The sequence below is a fragment of the Osmerus eperlanus genome, chromosome 5 (genome assembly GCF_963692335.1).
Source record: "Osmerus eperlanus chromosome 5, fOsmEpe2.1, whole genome shotgun sequence".
NCBI lineage: Eukaryota > Metazoa > Chordata > Actinopteri > Osmeriformes > Osmeridae > Osmerus > Osmerus eperlanus.
In genome coordinates, this window is record NC_085022.1 from 6,391,489 (window position 1) to 6,409,125 (window position 17,637).

The following is a 17,637-nucleotide window of genomic DNA, read 5'->3' on the forward strand; positions in this document are numbered from 1 at the left end:
AAGGGGAATGACCTAGTTTCTCTCCCTGCCATTACCTAGATAGAATGGAGGAGAAGTGAAGACCCCGAACAAAAGCCTCTTGTCGTCTCCGGCTCCTGGAGAGGAGGCACTAACTAGGACTCTGAAGAATGCGTGTGATCTTTTCTCAAAGATAAAGTCATTTATTGAGTACCTTCATGTAACTGCGATGCCTCTGGTCTCTTTCCCAACGACAGCAGTCAAGTTTGCGCCCAAGCCCGGCAAGCAAAGCTAGGGGGTGGCAATCAGAGCTCATCCTTCGAGAGACGACAAGGGGGGTTAGAGACACGTCAAATGACAAACCTCAGTGAATACTTTCAAGCGGTTCCTCTGTGCAAATTGAAGACATCCGTCAGGGTCCGATGTCGGTAGATGCCACAGAACATCTTGAAATGTATTATGTCTGACAGAAAGCATCATGACACTTAGCAACACCCAACAATTTGGTTTTCTCTCCCTCTGTTGACTCTCCGTTACTTCACTCCCTCCTCTGCCTTTCACCACCCCCTCAACAACACGCACGCTCTCTTTTTCTATCTATCATTTTCTCTCTCTTCCTCCCTGATTTTCTCTGTACATTTTCCTTCCTCTCAACCTCTCACTCTCTCTATCTCTCTCTCTCGTGTGCTTTCTCTCCCTCTATCTTCCTCTCTCTTCTCTCTCACCCTCTCTTTCTCTCTCCCCCTTTCTCTCTGTCTGTTTTTCTCACGCCCTCTTTCTCTCTCTTCCTCTCTCTCTCTCTCTCTCTCTCTCTCTCTCTCTCTCTCTCTCTCTCTCTCTCTGTCTCTCTCTCTCTCTCTCTCTCTCTCTCTCTCTCTCAGGCCATACATGGTGACAGAGTACATGGGGATCAGAAACGAGAGCTTCATGAAGATCGCCGCGGTCGGGACGTGGATGGGAGACTTTGTCACGGCTTGGATGGTGAGAAAACTGAGATTTTACTTATTGTCCGTCAACCCTGAAATCAGAGCAGGCAGAGTACAGTACACAGGTGGACGAGATGTGAGGAGAGGAGAGGGGAAGACAGGAGAGGAGAGGGAGCACGTCTCCTCCCCTTTCCCAGCCATCTCTTTTCATTTGTCAACATAAAGAGAGGAGGGTTCTCCAGCGGGAGTGGACTGCCTGTGGTGAAGAGGAGTCTGACACCAGGCAGGCCGGAGAGACGACTTGAATCGCTCCCTAGCCGTCTGCATTAGTATTCCACAGTACAAACAGTAATGAGGGGGGGGGGGGGGGGGAGAGAAGGAAGGGTGGGGGAGCGCAAGACAGGTGAGGGGGGAAAGGAGAGAGAAAGTGAGAGCAATGGGGAGATGGATGGTAGAGTGTGAGCGAGGACGAAATAGAGAGAGAGAGAGAGAGAGAGAGAGAGAGAGAGAGAGAGAGAGAGAGAGAGAGAGAGAGAGAGAGAGAGAGAGAGAGAGAGAGAGAGAGAATAACTAGAACAAGAGGATGAGGGAAGCCAAAGTGCTGAATCCAGACATTTTTTTTTTGTACATTCGATTAATTCAACAAGGCACTTCCAAGATGACCTCTGTGTCTCCTAGACAGAGCAGATTTGGGATGTGTCATCGGTAGATGTGTGCACAGGATATGGCTGCTTTATGCAACACTGCTCACGCCAGAAAGATTTCACTGATTCCCAGAACCCAATCCTTTTCCACACTCCAGTATGTCTGCCAGAGTTAACACTGCCCTGTTGACAAATGTCCCTCGTCTTGATGAAGCATGCCCAAGGAAAGTCAGCATTTGCATAGTTGAGCATTAAAATCCTCTCAAATAGATGTTGATGCAGATCAGAGAAAATCTACTCAGCTTGATTACATTTAATGATTGACTATAAATTGCATTGAACCTATACAACAGAAATACATTATCAGGAAAGCTATGTCACTGAAATGAATTGGGCTATTCAATCCCCCAAACAGTGCCATAGGCAAATGACAAGAAGGGGAGATTCAAACCATCCATTATTAAACCATGTTACTCTTAATGAATGCTGTCCTTGATTATGCTTATAATTAACTGTATTCAGTGTTTCATTTGTAATGTGTTTATCAAGCATAAATCTTGTGTACTTCTGCATTGTTGATAAAATAACTGGTTTCTGATGTATTGGTCTCTCAGCCCTGTGCAAAACATGTTCTTTTTTATAGTTATTTTGTCTCAGGTCAAGTACTACAATAGGTCCCTGTCTCCTTCCCAGGTAACTGACATGATGCTGCAGGATCAGCACTACCCAGACTGGGGCAAAGCTGCCAGAAGGTTCTGGAAACAAGGAAACAACAGGATTGTCCTCTTCTGGTGTGTTACCCATGTGGCTCATTATAAGACATCTAATAATTCATACTGCCTCCGACACACAGATGTGTGTGTGTGGGTCTGTGCGCGTTTGTGTGTACATGTGTGTGTGTTTGTGTGTGTGTATGTGGGGGGGGGGGGGGGGGTGCAGGTGAGCGTTGTCCAGAAACCCTATATTTATTCATGTATTCCACAAAAACCTGTGTTGACATTTTGTCGGCCCGTCTTTGGTGTGTATGTGTTGTGTGTGCCGTATTTCAGCATGGCTACACCCAGGGTCACACACAGTCAATAGCTCTGTTAATCTTCCTACACTCAGCCTCATCACCTTTAATTAGATGAACAGACGGGAGAATCAATAGACATAGGCAGGTCACTGGGCCAGGTACCGCTCTGCTTACCTTACACATCATGGGGCTTGACCCATGTACACCTGCAACTGCCATGGCCAACGTCATGATCACCACCAGGCAATGCAGTCCAGTCCGGCTCGAAATCGAGTCCGGCTTGCGGACCCAGCGATATGCATTACAGCAAATCTAAATTGAGCTGGCAACCGTGGACAAGTAAAATGCGTTTGTGTTTAATACAGCAGCTGTGACAAAGGTGACCACAGCTTCAGAACTCCAGAGACTTCTCCTCCATTGTGTAATGTTTCCCCATAACATTGATTGCTTCTCTGTTGGGAGGCAGGGAGAAAAGTATGGCTTTGTCCATCCCTCTGAAATCTTTGTCTTATTGATGGATGCCCCTGGTCTGACTGTCACAATCAATTTTAGATTTGACAAGCTATCATCTAAAATACTGGGCTCCAAAGTGGGATTGATAAATGTGCGGAGGAATATATTTTGACAATAAACGTCAAAGAGTCTTGGAGAATCACAGAGGCAGTGGTGAAAATCTGTCATCTGGAGGGAAGAAGAATCCACTTTCGAATGTTAAAAACCAAACAGCGTCTCATTATCGAGCACACAGGATATGATGCGGGCTGGCAGGATATGATGCAGGCTGGCAGGCTCTATGTGCAATCCAACCAGATGCATAGGGAGGCATAAATACCCCAAAGGTGTACTCGTTTTGATAAAATTCTACATCAAAAATAAATATCCAATGATATTTGATAGCTCTATCAAGATTTCTTTCAACTCAAGGATACTATTGCCGGAGGGTATATCTGACCTGTGTGAGGTTGGGTTTAGCTAGTATTATGGTTAGGTGTCCCACAGGGGAGTCCATTGAGTTCATTCTTCTCCTCTCTCCTTTCTCCAGGACAGTGCTGATCTCCCTGACATCTGTGGTGGTGTTGGTCATCAGCACAGACTGGATCAGCTGGGACAACCTGAACCGGGGCTTCCTGCCTAGCGACGAGGTCTCCAGGGCCTTCCTGGCCTCCTTCATCCTGGTGTTTGACCTACTCATTGTCATGCAGGTGGGATGCTCCCCGGTGGCCAATTAAAAACAGAGAGTTGCGCTTTCTCTCTCACACTCCCTCCTCTATCTCCAGCCTATCCCCTCACTTCTCCCTCCCTCCCTCCCTCCCTCCCTCCCTACCTCCTACTCCCCCCTCCCTCCCTCCATCCCTCCCTCCCACTCCCCCCCTCTCTCCCTCCCTCCCTCCCATTTTCCTGCCTCCCCCCTCACACCCACTCTCCTCCCTCCCTTCTCCCTCATTTGCTTCAGTCACAGGGGCACTGCGGCACTGGGTCGAGGGAGACGTTTGATCGTTTTCCGAGCCAGCATGGCTACAGACCCTTCCTCTGCTGTTTGCTGCATCCCTCCCTCCCCTCCACCCCTCCATGCAGCCAGATAACCCCAGACTTTAGCCAGAGAGTTGGCCACTTTCCTCTCCCCAGTGAGCGCCAGTGTTTTTTTAATGATGACTCATAAGATTTGAGTTTGTGTTTTCTCCCTCCCCTCTACCCAATGTCATCCATTCCGCAGGAGAATATACATCAATAAAGCTTGTGTCAGTGGCTCATGAATATGGAAATGTGTTTGTCTGGGTGGAAAAAATTGTTTCAAGGAGAGAGAGAGAGAATGTGTTCAAGCCAGTTGCTCCCAGCCAAATACAGACCCAGAGTGGGGTTTGAATGTAGGCCTAATTCAACATGGCTTCTCCAAATGTTTAATGAACATATTTCAGTGGCTTTGTTAGCACGCTTCAAAGGACATGTGGCGACCTAATGTTTAGTGTCCATTTAACGGTTGTTTCTACTTTGTTAACTCTAATTACCAACTAGCTGCTAATGTGCAAATCACCAGCTTTTTTATGTAACAAATATCTCAGTGCGCCCCTCCTCTACAAACTCACATGCTGTGTAGATGACTCAATTAGTTTGTTTTACAACAAATACCAGCACAATAACTGGAAGCAAATAATGATATGTCTTCAAAAGCAGAGTTTTGATTAGCCACTCTACTAAGATGGGCTTGATTGAATTATAAAATGGTTATGCCTTTGTCTATTCTTGTGAGATCCATTTCTCTGAGACAGATGTACCCGTCTCTCTACAGATCCTCCCCAGAGACTAATGCCTCGTGACCGGTGTATAAAGCTTCCTGTCAACCTTAACTTCCATATCCTGTTTCAGACCCGACCTGACACTACAGCACTCTACATATTGTGACTAGTCCCCAGCTTATGACAGGGTCCGTTTGACATCCCGGACCCATCGTCAGCCACAATTCACTCCTCCTGCGGCCGGGCCGTATATCACACTCATTCTCATGCCATTGTTTATGATCTGCCCTTCTTATTTTCCTCCCTGTGTACAGCAAGCGTGTTTACAACTGTTATTTATGATTTCAATTAGTCCCTGCCGTTAGTGCTACCGTGCGTTTGTGGCTGTCCATACATTCGTGCACAGTCAATAAACCCTCCTCCTTCACCAGGAAGACAGACAGAGCCCTCCAAATAGCATTATTCACCTTCATCTCTGTGTGTTCCTGTGAGAGAGCTACTCTCTCACCTCCACGGGAAAAGACTCAATCAAGTTCTCAATCGAATGAAGCTACCCAATTACTGATCCAGCTCTGGTTTTGATAGTATTGCTTTTGGATTGTTGCAACAATATCTATATTTGATATTAGTTTCACAGCAAAGACTTGGAGAACACGTGTGTGTAGTACACACACACACACAGTGTGGGGAATATCCCGTATTTAAAATATTACCTAGAGACTCGTTATTTCTTCTGACTGAGGCACATGGCTTAAATGTCATGCTTATTACCCCTGCTGCTTCAGCAGCAGCTAAGTACTGCAGAGCAGTGGGAGGGGTTCATTAACATCAAGGGGGAAAGCCCCTTTTTCATCTGTATTCATCCCCATTGATATGGATAGTTCACAGTTTTCACACTTCAGGATATATTGAATTATGAAACATGGTAATTCGTTTCAATTTACTCACCGAATGGCACTGTGGAGATGAGAGTTCATCCACTTAGATAAAAAGATACTTAAAGATACTACTAAGTTACTTAAGAGAAGTTAACTCTTACTTACTGTAAGAGTTATATCAGTATATTTCAACATTGATGCAACAGCCAGGTCCTAGCCAGGTCATGAAGTTGGTATTGACTTTCTCACTTCTCCCCGCAAGACTGCACAGAGAAAAATGTGTGTGTGTGTGTGTCTTGAGGTTTTTTTGTAATGTGCTGATGTCATAGGACCAGACACAAGAGTATGACCCCACTGTAAAAACACTCACAGCACTGCATCTCCCAGTCTGACTTCAGGTTAGGGTTAGGGTTCAGCTTATCAAATCCCTTGAAAGCATCTAACTATTAGCCATTGTCAAGCATCTTCACACACTTGAACCATTTCAGCAAATTCCAAACTTTAAAAAAGTGTTTCACAGGAGCGATTATGCTTGATGTAGCATTTTATGGGTCGTTTCACTTCAGGAGAATAGCTGAGACAGTGACTCATTATCACCATGATTGGAGTAAAAGTCTGTATGTGGCTGTTTCTTTCAGGATTGGGAGTTCCCTCAATTCATGGGTGACCTGGACATGAACCTGCCAGGAATGTCCACCACACAGCTGAAGTTCAAGCTGCCAGTCTGCAAGAGCATCTTCAAAGAGGAGTACCATATCCACATCACAGGTACACTGCATCAGGCACACGTTCATCTCCGCTTCCTGCTTCTCGCTGCAGTCTTGAGCGCGTGTGTGCGTGTTTGTGTACTTACGTGTGTGTGTTTTGTGTACTTATGTGTGTGTGTTGATGTTGATGTGTGCGTGTGTGTATGCATGTGTCTTTTATGCATGTGTGTGTGTGTGTGTGTGTGCGTGTGTGTGTGTGTATTTGTGTGTAAGCAAGTCACATAATCCTCACGCAGAACACATCAGTCCACTTCAGTGGTGCACAGGTCCTCAGGAGAAACTCTGCTGCTGTAGCTTCCAGCGAGACGTCTCCTCGGGCAGCCTTCACAGCCTAACCTGCACCGCGCGCAAGGTCGTCAACACTAGACTGGGAAATGGAGCTTAACAGTACAGTGGAACCCAGGGACCGAGGTGTGCTGGGCCTGACAGATTCTGTTACCTCCAGGTTTCATACTGTCAGACAGGATCTGCCTTCTCTCCATAGAGGTTTTGAAGCTAGCGCCAAATAACGCTCCCCTCTAAGAACATAGATGTATTTGTTGTGACATGTGGAAGTCTTCAGTGTGGTATGAACCCTACTCCTTACTGACATCTCCCCACCTAGAGCTCAGTGCCCCTGCTGTGCAACACAACTTAACGCCCCGGTGTGGATACATATATTCTCCTGGCGTATACCATTTAAAACCATCATCCAGGTTCTCATTTCGTTCCACGGGGTGCACACCACGACAACCATCAAGGGGCAAGGAAAACTAATGTTCCCCTACTAAATGTTAAACTGTTCAAACGGTGGCTGATTCGTGCTAGGTTGTTAACCCTAATGCATTGCACATCCATTCAGCATTATGGAAATGGCCCGCAGGCTACGTGATTGGTTTAAGTAAAAGCTTATTAAGTGCACGTCTCAGGAGGAGGTTGTCATGTCACGTAAAGTACATACCTAAGGAGCCATCTGCCTTCATATCAGTAAGCCTGGGGGGGGGCGGGGGGGGGGGTTCCTGTCATTAGTGCGGAGGGTCTCATTTGAAGAAGAAAGAGCCATCCTTGATCGATCTCGCATTGTGCTACGCACAAGTACACACCGAGGGAGCGGTGGAGCACATCCTTTCTCTGCCCTTTTCCCCCATCCCGTCTGTCCTACCTCCCAGAGCGGGGGAGGTGCAGTGGGCGTGACCTCAACTGCGCCAGGGGCCCCAGCCCAGGCCTGCACTGGGGTCACGGAGAGCAAATCTGTTCTGCGTGTTTTTTTTATTTATTTACATTTATCCATTTAGCAGACGCTTTTATCCAAAGCGTCTGCTAAATCCAAAGTTTTTCTATTGGATTGTTTGTGGGGAGACCTGGGAGACATCCCACCTTAGCACTGACAGGCCCTAACGGGGATCGAGCCCCGGAGGTGGAAGTGCAAGGCAGCACTCCGCCGTGCCGCCATTTGGAGATGTCACCTGCGACCAAGCAGTGTTCAGAGGCCTTCGCTCACAAGCAGCACAGCTTAGGGATGCTAGGATTCTGGATGTCTCCAATCAGTCAGTTTGCGGTTGTATTCTTTTAGGTTTTACTTTGTTACCACTGAGCTAAGTTGCTTTGTATGAAGGTTTTGTTAAATTAATACGTTATCATTGGAGTGTTCAGTGACTTTATCATGTCTTCTCCTATTCGACAGGTAAATGGTTTAACTACGGTATCATCTTCCTCGTCCTGGTCCTAGACCTGAACATGTGGAAGAACCAGATCTTCTACAAGCCCTACGAGTACGGCCAGTACGTGGGCCCTGGCGAGAAGATCTACACTGTGGAGGAGCCTGACACGCTGAGCACCTTCAACCGGAGCACGCTCACCTACAGGTGGCGCTCCAATAACGTGGACCCCCTCACCAACCTCACCTACGTCCAGCGGGACATGTTCCTCCACAGCCGCTACGTAGGAGCCAGCCTGGACATCAAGTGTCTGGCCTTCATCCCCAGCCTGGCCGCCTTCGTCCTCTTCGGCTTCTTCATCTGGTTGCTGGGGCGCTTCCAGGACAGTGAGACGTTCCCGGAGAGCCAGGACAAGACGTACGAGCGGATCAAGAGGAAGTCGCCGTCGGAATACAGCAAGGAGATGGGGCTCACGCCCGAGGAGGTGAACATATCCATGAGCGACACAAGGAGGCGCTCGGCCACGCCCATGCTGCTCTCGGTGGACGGGGCCCATTTCGGGACGACCCCTTCCACGAACTCCACCTCCCCGGTCTCCATGGAGACGCAGGAGACACACCCCAGTGTCGGTGTCGACAGTGCGGCGCAGGGCGAGCCAGCCGTGTCTTTTGATGTCAGCGAACCGTCACCGTGACCTTACGACCTTTTAGATAAATAACCACGATGAAGGACCAGTCGAGAGAGGGGGAGGGAGAGACAAGATGAACTGTTTTCGCTCCCAGACCCTTGTCTGAGGGATTATTGAAGCCAACTCTGACCGAGCAGAGAGGCCACTAAGAGGAGGATTGATTAGAAGGGAGACCTCGTGAACTACACTCTTAGCCTGTGTTTGCTCGTGAAGATGGCCACCCGGACTTTTGGGAAGTAAACCACTACCCAGATAGCTTTTGTTTTGTTGTTTTTTTACATTTTGTAAAGATCTCTAACTTTGCACCACGATGGCAAACCGCCCTTTTAATTCTGGACTTCAAAGCCTTTTTTGTCAACATGGTGCTCACGCTATATTCTTGTGTTTTTCTATTTTAAGGTGTCTTTATCATTGTAAACTATTTTTGTGCCTACATGGGAGAAGTATTTGTAGATAGTGGATCCATGACTGTGGTCATGGCTACTATATTGTATTCCAGTATTGCTACAGTATTACAGCAACAGCGTGCCTTGATATCTCATGCCCAGAAATGGACAGCAACATATTTAAACAGTCTATAACTTTGGAAAGCAAGCGGAAGATGTCGATATTTCGATAAATATCTCATTTTATTTCAATGTTTTTACACAAGGACAATGTTTACCCCGTGTTTATCCAGATAATAGGTCTGATTTTAGCATTATTATTGTTTTATTGTTATTTTTCTTGAAGCTTCTCACTTTCCTTAATTGTGTGTTTCTTCTCCTTCTTCACTTGAAAGAAGTGGCTGCATTGTGAAGCGTCAACATACAACAGACCAATTTTATATTATAGACGATATAATCAATTGTTACCGGCACAACCATTTTGGATCAAGTAACAATCTGTTCATTTATTTATTACATGTCATTTCACAGGGATTGAACTCAGATATGGGCAAATAGTAGATTTGCCCTTAATACAAATCAGTTTTTGTTGTACAGGTAAAAGAAGTACGCCAAAACAAACTTCAACACCTCAACCATAGCTCCAAGTTTTAGCTTCACTGCCGGCCCCTATTTGTTGCAAAGATTAGGTTAATAGTTTTAGAGGGACACGTGATAAGATTGTGACATGACTGCATTTTTACATACAGCTGACACACAAAACTGAGATTTTTCTATGTTCTTTGAGTATCACTATATACTGATATACTATATATATATCAGTATTTATATCACATACACTGTAAAGATAAAGAAGTGTAACCGTGTTCTGTCACTGAAGTGTTCGGAGAGATGATTCTGCAAAGATCGCTCAACTGTGCACAATGCCTTGGATGTGTGTGTGTGTGTATGCACATATGTTTGTGCTTGTATGTGAGTGTGAGAGCATGTGTTTGATCACCACATTGTGTGTTTTGAGAGAAAGATAGACACCCATTCTGTGAAGAGGTCAATCTATTTAGCATACCTGGCTTGTGCTCCTTGGTTCAGTAAACTAATCCCTCTTGACATATAACAGGCATACACATTGCTATATGGGGCAGTGTTGGAAGAAGATACAGAACCACATTTCACTGGAGTGATCTTATGATATGTTTGTAATGTATTGTGCTTGGGTTGAAAATGAATGTTCCCTCTTCTCGCACTGTTGAATTGCATACCCGATGGATGATTTGCATCTTTATATTTGTTTTTTTCTTCTAAATGAAATGATAGCTCTTTTCATTGTGTCTGCCTAGTGTTGTATGCTTGTCTGATAACATGAAACAAAAATAAAAATGTTTTGATACATGCTACTGTGCATTACAATCGTCTGTGGGATTGAATGAGATCTGTGTGAGATGGAAAGAGGTTTCTGGTGTGTTGCTAGTGTGTTATGTAACTCCCAGTGAGGAAAGTTCTAGTTTACTATGTTCTACACTGCAGATACTGTAGTGACACTGTTGCCAAGCAACACTCCAGGTCAACTCTCTTTGGCTGACCTAATTAATATGCAAAGTGTGTGATAATATAATACGTATTCAAGGACACTTAAACCTGCTCCTACACATGGCGTAAGCTTTAGCTTAACAGGACTCTCCTGGGACATGTCCCCAGTTTTATTAACCTTCACTAAGCGCAGCAACAGAAGAAACAGAGTTTTCTGGATCTTCATGAATGAGCGTGGTCCTCTGCTGTGTGGGTTGGGGAGGATGTATTCCTCACTGCCACAGTGCCTGAGCTGAGGCTCCAGCCTTCGCACGCCTGTCGCTGGGGTAAGAAATGAGATATTGATCTCTGGAGGGTGCTGTAAGCAAGGGACCGTGGCAAAGCTCCCGTTTCAATGTTTGGGTAAGAGCCCTGTGTCTTGTTGTGTAACCATTGTATTGACTTGCTACGGAATGAGATGGATGGTGCCACAGGTAAATGTATTGTGATCATGTTGTCATGGGCTGCGAAGCTTAGAGAACCATGGGAGTTCAACAACAGCCAGGCAGGCATGCATGAAGACGGCCAGGCATGCATGGATGCATGCAGACAGGCAGGCATGCATGCATGCATGCATGCAGACGGCCCGGCATGCATGCAGACGGCCCGGCATGCATGCAGACGGCCCGGCATGCATGCAGACGGCCCGGCATGCATGCAGACGGCCAGGCATGCATGCATGCAGACGGCCAAGCATGCATACAGACGGCCAGGCATGCATGCAGACGGCCAGGCAGGCATGCATGCAGACGGCCAGGCAGGCATTCATGCAGACGGTCAGGCATGCATGCATGCAGACGGCCAGGGATGCATGCAGACGGCCAGGCACGCAGCTGGAACCACTGGAGTAGCGTGGTCCGTCAGTTTAGCTTCCTCCTGATCTTTCCCTAAACCGGGCTTCGAACTCGGGCCCTCTGACCTACAAGCGTGACTACTACCCAGCTACGACACCGAAAAGCGAATTTACCAATTCACCTCACAGGCAACCAGCAAGGCAGTTTCTCTCTTCGACTGGTATCGAGACTGGTATTCCTATGACGTAGGAATCAGAGCTCATCCCTACTGCACCTTCAACATTGTTATCTATTCATAAAGCTGTTCAGACAAACCCCATGGCACAGACTGTGACTTGGTTACCAGCTCAGGGCAGGCACTCCCAGACAATAAGAGGTGTCATTTTCTGCATTTACATCTACCATGGCGATTAATAGTTCAAGTTGTCAGACAGTTCTGGCGATTCGGAACTATTTCACTAAAGAGATTGGGGTGATTTCGGAAGGATACTTAACAGCAATCATCGATTTGAACAGTACTAGGATATTGTCATGATGATACTTGTGCCAGGTGATTTACAATATCTGTCAGTATGTGAGGTTGCTGAGACTCATCAGTATCCGTGACAACAGCTGTGGAGGTTTCACATCTTAAGCTTCTAGCGTATCCATCCGGGTAAAACGGAAGCCTATTTTCCAGGACATATTAGTGATAATTGGTGGATTTGCTACACATTGTCAAGTCAGCACTGTTCTGGATTTACATATTAACAAATATTCCTATGAATAATAAAAAACCTGAGGGCAGCTTCGACTCTGACACCAAATGAATATTAACGAAGCCTCCAACAGTCAAAGTTTAATACTAAAACACTGCACACGTCAAAGATTTATGGCCACTTTGAATAACTATTGGACACCTATTGGTACTGATTTTTCAACACTCCTAAATGTGCCAGCCAACAGACACTCTGGGTGACGCTACAGTCAAATCTGTCCCCAGCTTTTACAGATGTCTGGCTAAACTATAGTTCCTCTCTCTCCTCTCCTCCTGCCTTGACCGAACACAAGGATATGAGTGTCCATTTATCATGACCACAGGACAGGCAGTAGTGGACTCCTGAAGACCAGGACATCTGTTGCGTAGGGTCTTGCTCCACCATGGAAAATTGGACATTTAGGAGCCAGCTGGACAACCACTCTGCCCCACTGTGACACTACCCTCATGCCCACTGGCAGAGTGCCAGCACCAGCTAGGAGTCACTGGAGCGAAGCCTGCCAGATGGTGCCCTTGCCAAGGTACTAGCAGCCTCTCCGGACGGCTTACTCTCTCCGAGTCTCACTAAGGCCAGTCCTGAGTTCAGAGCCCATCCTACAACACGAGAGGTTTAAAACAAGGAAGAGGCAAAGGTAGACGCAGCAAATGTGCTGGAAAATGTAGACAGCGAAGGCGCTAGAATATAAATGTGCTCAGTTACGCCTTCTGTTTGTCAATGCAAGCAGCTAGGAGGGATACCCAGGGAATGGACTGCTTAGAGACGACTCGGGGAAATGAAGCCATCTCCGGCCTGGACTTATTTCTTCCTGGTTGTAAATTGATTTGATAATTATATTTGGGCTGCATGATGTGATACAAGTCGTATTCCTACCTCCATGGAGATGGAGGAAGAGCCCGGTGTGCAAGGGCACAAATGAGACGTGTTTAGCGGAAGAGATCTCAATCACATCCAAGTGCGGAGTGCATGAGGGCGGATCACGGAAACCTCTGAGAGGTTATCAATATCTTTCCAATGTGCATCGAACGTCTTTCAAAGCCATTCAGTAGCAAAACAAAGCATCTAATATGAGTGTGGTGCGCTCTGGATAGTCCCAGTTAATCTGTTTCGGCTCCAACGGACAAAAAGGTAAAGCCATCTAGTTCGTTCAGAGTGTTTCACAGAAATAGCAGACCATCCAGATCTGTCTGTCAGTCTGCGAGCACAACAGCCTGTGTGTAGGTGAGGTGAGCCAGGCGACGCTCACCCAGGGAGGACCGTTTCTTCCCCGACTGGGAGGTCTACATCAGAACAATGAATTATAGATGAGAGAGGTCAGGCATCACGATGAGTGAAGCCTTGGCGGGCTTGGAGTGCTGGTGATCCTGCTGTCACACGTGTGGTCTGACGCGACCCCCCCCCCTCACCTCTCCGCTCCTGCCACGGGATGTGGAGAGGTGTGGGTGATGAGGCTCATGCTGTTGGGTCTTCTTGTTTTGATTGAGGGTGGAGATTTAGGAAGCGTGTAGCAGACCCGGCAGGTCAAATGGGACGTGACCTCGAAGGAACTGAGAAATAAATGGGGATGATTTTTAACCCTTGTGTTATCTTCGGGTCATTCTGACCCATCAGTCATTGTGACCCACCGTCGTATTGCGACAACTTTACCGCATACAAAAACAAAGTGAAGCATTTTCTTTTAACCGTTGGGCTGTCTCAGACCCCCCACATTGCAAAGGTTAAAAGAAAATAATTTTTATTTGTTTTTGTACTGGGTAAAATTGGGTAAACACAATGATGGTTCATTATGAACCTTTGGGTCATGTGACCCGAAGGCAGCACAAGGGTTAAAGGCTGGCACTGTGGTATTCAAGGAAGGAAGGCCAGTCGCAGGATTAATGTAAATGGAAATACTTTATTTCACCATTACACAATAACAAGCCTGGAAATAAATGACCAAAAAGGAAAAGGAAACGCTACAGAGCACCACGTCACATAGACAACTCTCAGAATGTAGCAACGGAAACCTACGCAAACTAACTTACGCTATCTACGACACCATAGAGAGGTTTTTCGAAATAGTTTAGAAATCAGCTAAATGTTTCCACATCGAGCACAGTCATGCCAGTATACTAGTATTTTACATAGTCACGTTGCAGATGATTTGGGGGGGCGGGATGTGGGTGGGGCGTGTTCCTCAATGCACATGGCTCACCCTGATTGGTGAAGCTGCAAAACACAGTGAGGGGGGGGGATATGGGTACTGTAGTCCATCATCTGTCTGGTTTGATACATGTTTGTATTTGGTATAAAGATGCCAGGGGAGGACGGTGACGAGGAAGGAATGTACGTTGTTTTTACATGGATAACACTGTACACATTGGTGCCTTCAGCGCTGCAGGGACACTAAAGGCACATGGGGTCCACTGAGCAACAGATATGTCCGTTCTGAAAGAAAGATAGAGAGCGAGAGACAGAGAGAGAGAGAGAGAGAGAGAGAGAGAGAGAGAGAGAGAGAGAGAGAGAGAGAGAGAGAGAGAGAGAAAATATAGACAAAAAAGAAGATAGGGACAAAGAGAGGGGGAGAGAAAGAAAGGGGGGTTTAGTGGATAACAGTCAGACTACGGGTAGACTTCCTCTCTTTGAGGTTTGATACCTTTGATACCCTCTTAGATAGTACGATACAGAGAGTTTGGGCAGCTCTGTTGACATTTCGAATTTCAATGGGTATTTCATGTTAACACAGAAGTTCCCCAGATAGTGTATCTCAAGTCAAACACATGTTGGTTTTGCCATTCAGGGATTAAATATCAGAGAATCACAGATCTGACACCGTAATGGCCAGAGAAGTGCCAGTGTGATGTGGCACACGTAATGGCGATGTGGCACACACGTAATGGCGATGTGGCACACACGTAATGGCGATGTGGCACACACGTAATGGCGATGTGGCACACACGTAATGGCGATGTGGCACACACGTAATGGCGATGTGGCACACACGTAATGGCGATGTGGCACACACGTAATGGCGATTTGGCCCACACGTAATGTAAGTGTGTTACCTTGCACTGGCAGAGGGTGCACTCAGTGCCATGTTTGACCCAGGAGGAGCCACTGAAGCGGGCAATGCCGTGCTCGTCGGTGCAGGTCTTGGTGATGTCGTTGCGGATGGTGTCGGCCTGGCAGGGGTCGCTGACGCAGCGGGCACAGCACTCACCCTCTGGCACCACCGTGAACTCACAGTCCACAGGTGGGCAGGACAGGGGCCAGCAGTCTACCTGTCCCTGCTGGGGATGGGACAGACAGACAGGCAACAACGGGGTTGGAGGGAGGGAGGGTGGAAGGGAGGGAGGAAGTGAGGGAGGGAGGGACAGAATAGGCAACTGTCATAAAACAGGTCATCGGACGGATATGGATATGGTTCACCATCTGAGTCTATCAGACTTCATTTCCTGAATAAAGACTTGGTTCATTTCATTGTGCTCATGGACAAAGTATGTTTTTTTTTGTAATCGTAGGTCCTCTTCAGTCAGCAGTTTTACTCCAAAACAGAGGTATAAAGTTTATTCCTTGTTTCTTAATTGAGATCCTCTGGTCTCCCCCTCTCCATCTTGGTTTGATATTAATCACAGCAACCTCCCAGCAGAGAAAACCTTATTGAATTTCCCCTGCTGCTCCTTTAAGCTGGAGAATACAGGTCATTTATTTTGGCCCAACTTTATAGATCCTGGCTAAGCTACGATTCCACATGACCTACTTCTGCTAACATTTTCATCCTTGAGCTTTAGTGGTTTACCCTTTCTTGGAAAATTAAGTGACTACACATACATACTAAGCACACGTCCACACACACACACACACACACACACACACACACACACTCACATTCAACCTACACACTATACTCACCAACATACACACAGCCAACAGTTTGACTCGATGCAAGACTCCCGTCGGGATATTTAATATCCTTGAAAATCAGCTGGCTCAGCGTTTCAGGGATGTTGTAGTAAATTAAGTGGACTGTGAAATACAGGCTCATGCAGTGCTAATGTGTGCTCTCTGCCATTTGTTTAAAGTGTCAACATTTATAGTGTGGTTGCCCAGGAGTAGATGTCTATGGACTGAAGGCAACCACAGACTAGGACAGACAGTTCGGTTACCAGGTGTATGGCTACGGATGGGAGGTACAAGCAAGATAGTGATAGTCATGAAAGTGGTCAATCGTTCCTAAAAACCACTACTCACTACTGATTTACACAAAACACATTTATTTTCAGGCTCTTGTTATATTTCAGGGACCCGCGACAACAAATGTAATCTCATTGCACTTCATCGAGGGAAGAGGCTTACAGAGGGTATCAGTGTGACGCGTGCCACAGAATCCTCTAAAAGGATTAGTCCTGTTTGTGACATTTGGTTTGAGGAGTTGTGGTTGGCTAGTCCGCCCCACAGCCAATGTGTCACACGCTAAGCCAGTGTTCAAGGCCCACTAACATGTCTCACCTACCCAGTCTTGTGACTAGTGTAAACAAAACAAAATCAAGCATAGTCTACCCTGCTCTTCACGGGTTAGGTATCTTACAAATTAGCGATAAAGGCCAACTGGAGTTGGTTCAGTAAGCTGAAGGGCTGAGAGAATGTCTTGTCCCTGTGTCTCACGTCAGTGTGTTTCTAGTCCCCTGTTGAGCCTGAATGAGGTGGCTCTGCAAGGTCCGGAACCATCCAAAGTTTATTTCACGTATTTGTTGCGGCACCGGTGCCTCTGCGCATCTCTCCACTCCATTCTCTCACTTCCTCTTTCAAGTGCTGCTGTTAAGACCGTTTGGCTGGTAGCTGTGTGTGCGCGCGCCTGCATTTGTATAGCGGGTATGTGTGTGCCTATTAGCCTGTGTGTGCAGACAATACCGCAGCCTCGGTGCGACAGAACAAGAAAAGGCCATTTTCAGCTGAATCTGTTCTCCCTGCCTCTCCACCACAGTGATTCTCCATCCTTATTATGAACTGCTGTAAGCAGTCCAAGCAGGGGCCTTCAGGCCCAGCGTTAAGGCCGGCATCACAATAGGAAGAGCCGACTATCACCACCACACAGGCCACGGATCTCGCTGCCTGGCTCGCCTCTCCTGAATTCACGTGCATATACAGCCAGGAGAATGATGCAGGGCTTAGGGCTGTTACACAGCCGGCCCGAAAGGGGAGAATTCAGGGGGAGGAAAAAAAAGAAATCATGTGAAACCAAAACACCTTTTCTCCACACCTCCAGCAGGGAAGGGCGTGCTTAAACATGATTGGAGTTCCGACAGCCAAGGCAGAGTGACATAAACGTTGGCTAAGTGTTGTTCCGCACTGGGTGAGCGACAGCGGGTGTAGCATTTGCATTTAATAAACCTATAGCCGCCAGCGCTCA

The 17,637-nt window shown here is 46.8% G+C and overlaps 2 protein-coding genes across 2 annotated transcripts in view; one reads left to right on the forward strand and one right to left on the reverse strand.

The window, feature by feature from the left end:
• Window positions 1–10,513, forward strand: part of tmem117 (transmembrane protein 117) — a 30,668-nt gene extending 20,155 nt beyond the window's left edge. Inside the window, exons 4-8 of the mRNA XM_062461458.1 lie at window positions 840–939; window positions 2,222–2,319; window positions 3,586–3,745; window positions 6,294–6,423; window positions 8,086–10,513. Coding sequence (XP_062317442.1) covers window positions 840–939; window positions 2,222–2,319; window positions 3,586–3,745; window positions 6,294–6,423; window positions 8,086–8,753 — 1,156 coding nt within the window. The 3' untranslated portion in view covers window positions 8,754–10,513. The remainder of the gene's footprint in view (window positions 1–839; window positions 940–2,221; window positions 2,320–3,585; window positions 3,746–6,293; window positions 6,424–8,085) is intronic.
• A 3,609-nt stretch (window positions 10,514–14,122) lies between these two features.
• nell2a (neural EGFL like 2a) overlaps window positions 14,123–17,637 on the reverse strand; it is a 55,059-nt gene continuing 51,544 nt past the window's right edge. Inside the window, exons 19-20 of the mRNA XM_062461456.1 lie at window positions 15,293–15,517; window positions 14,123–14,675 (exon numbers count right to left, since the gene is read on the reverse strand). Of these exons, the coding sequence (XP_062317440.1) occupies window positions 14,634–14,675; window positions 15,293–15,517 (267 nt within the window). The 3' untranslated portion in view covers window positions 14,123–14,633. The remainder of the gene's footprint in view (window positions 14,676–15,292; window positions 15,518–17,637) is intronic.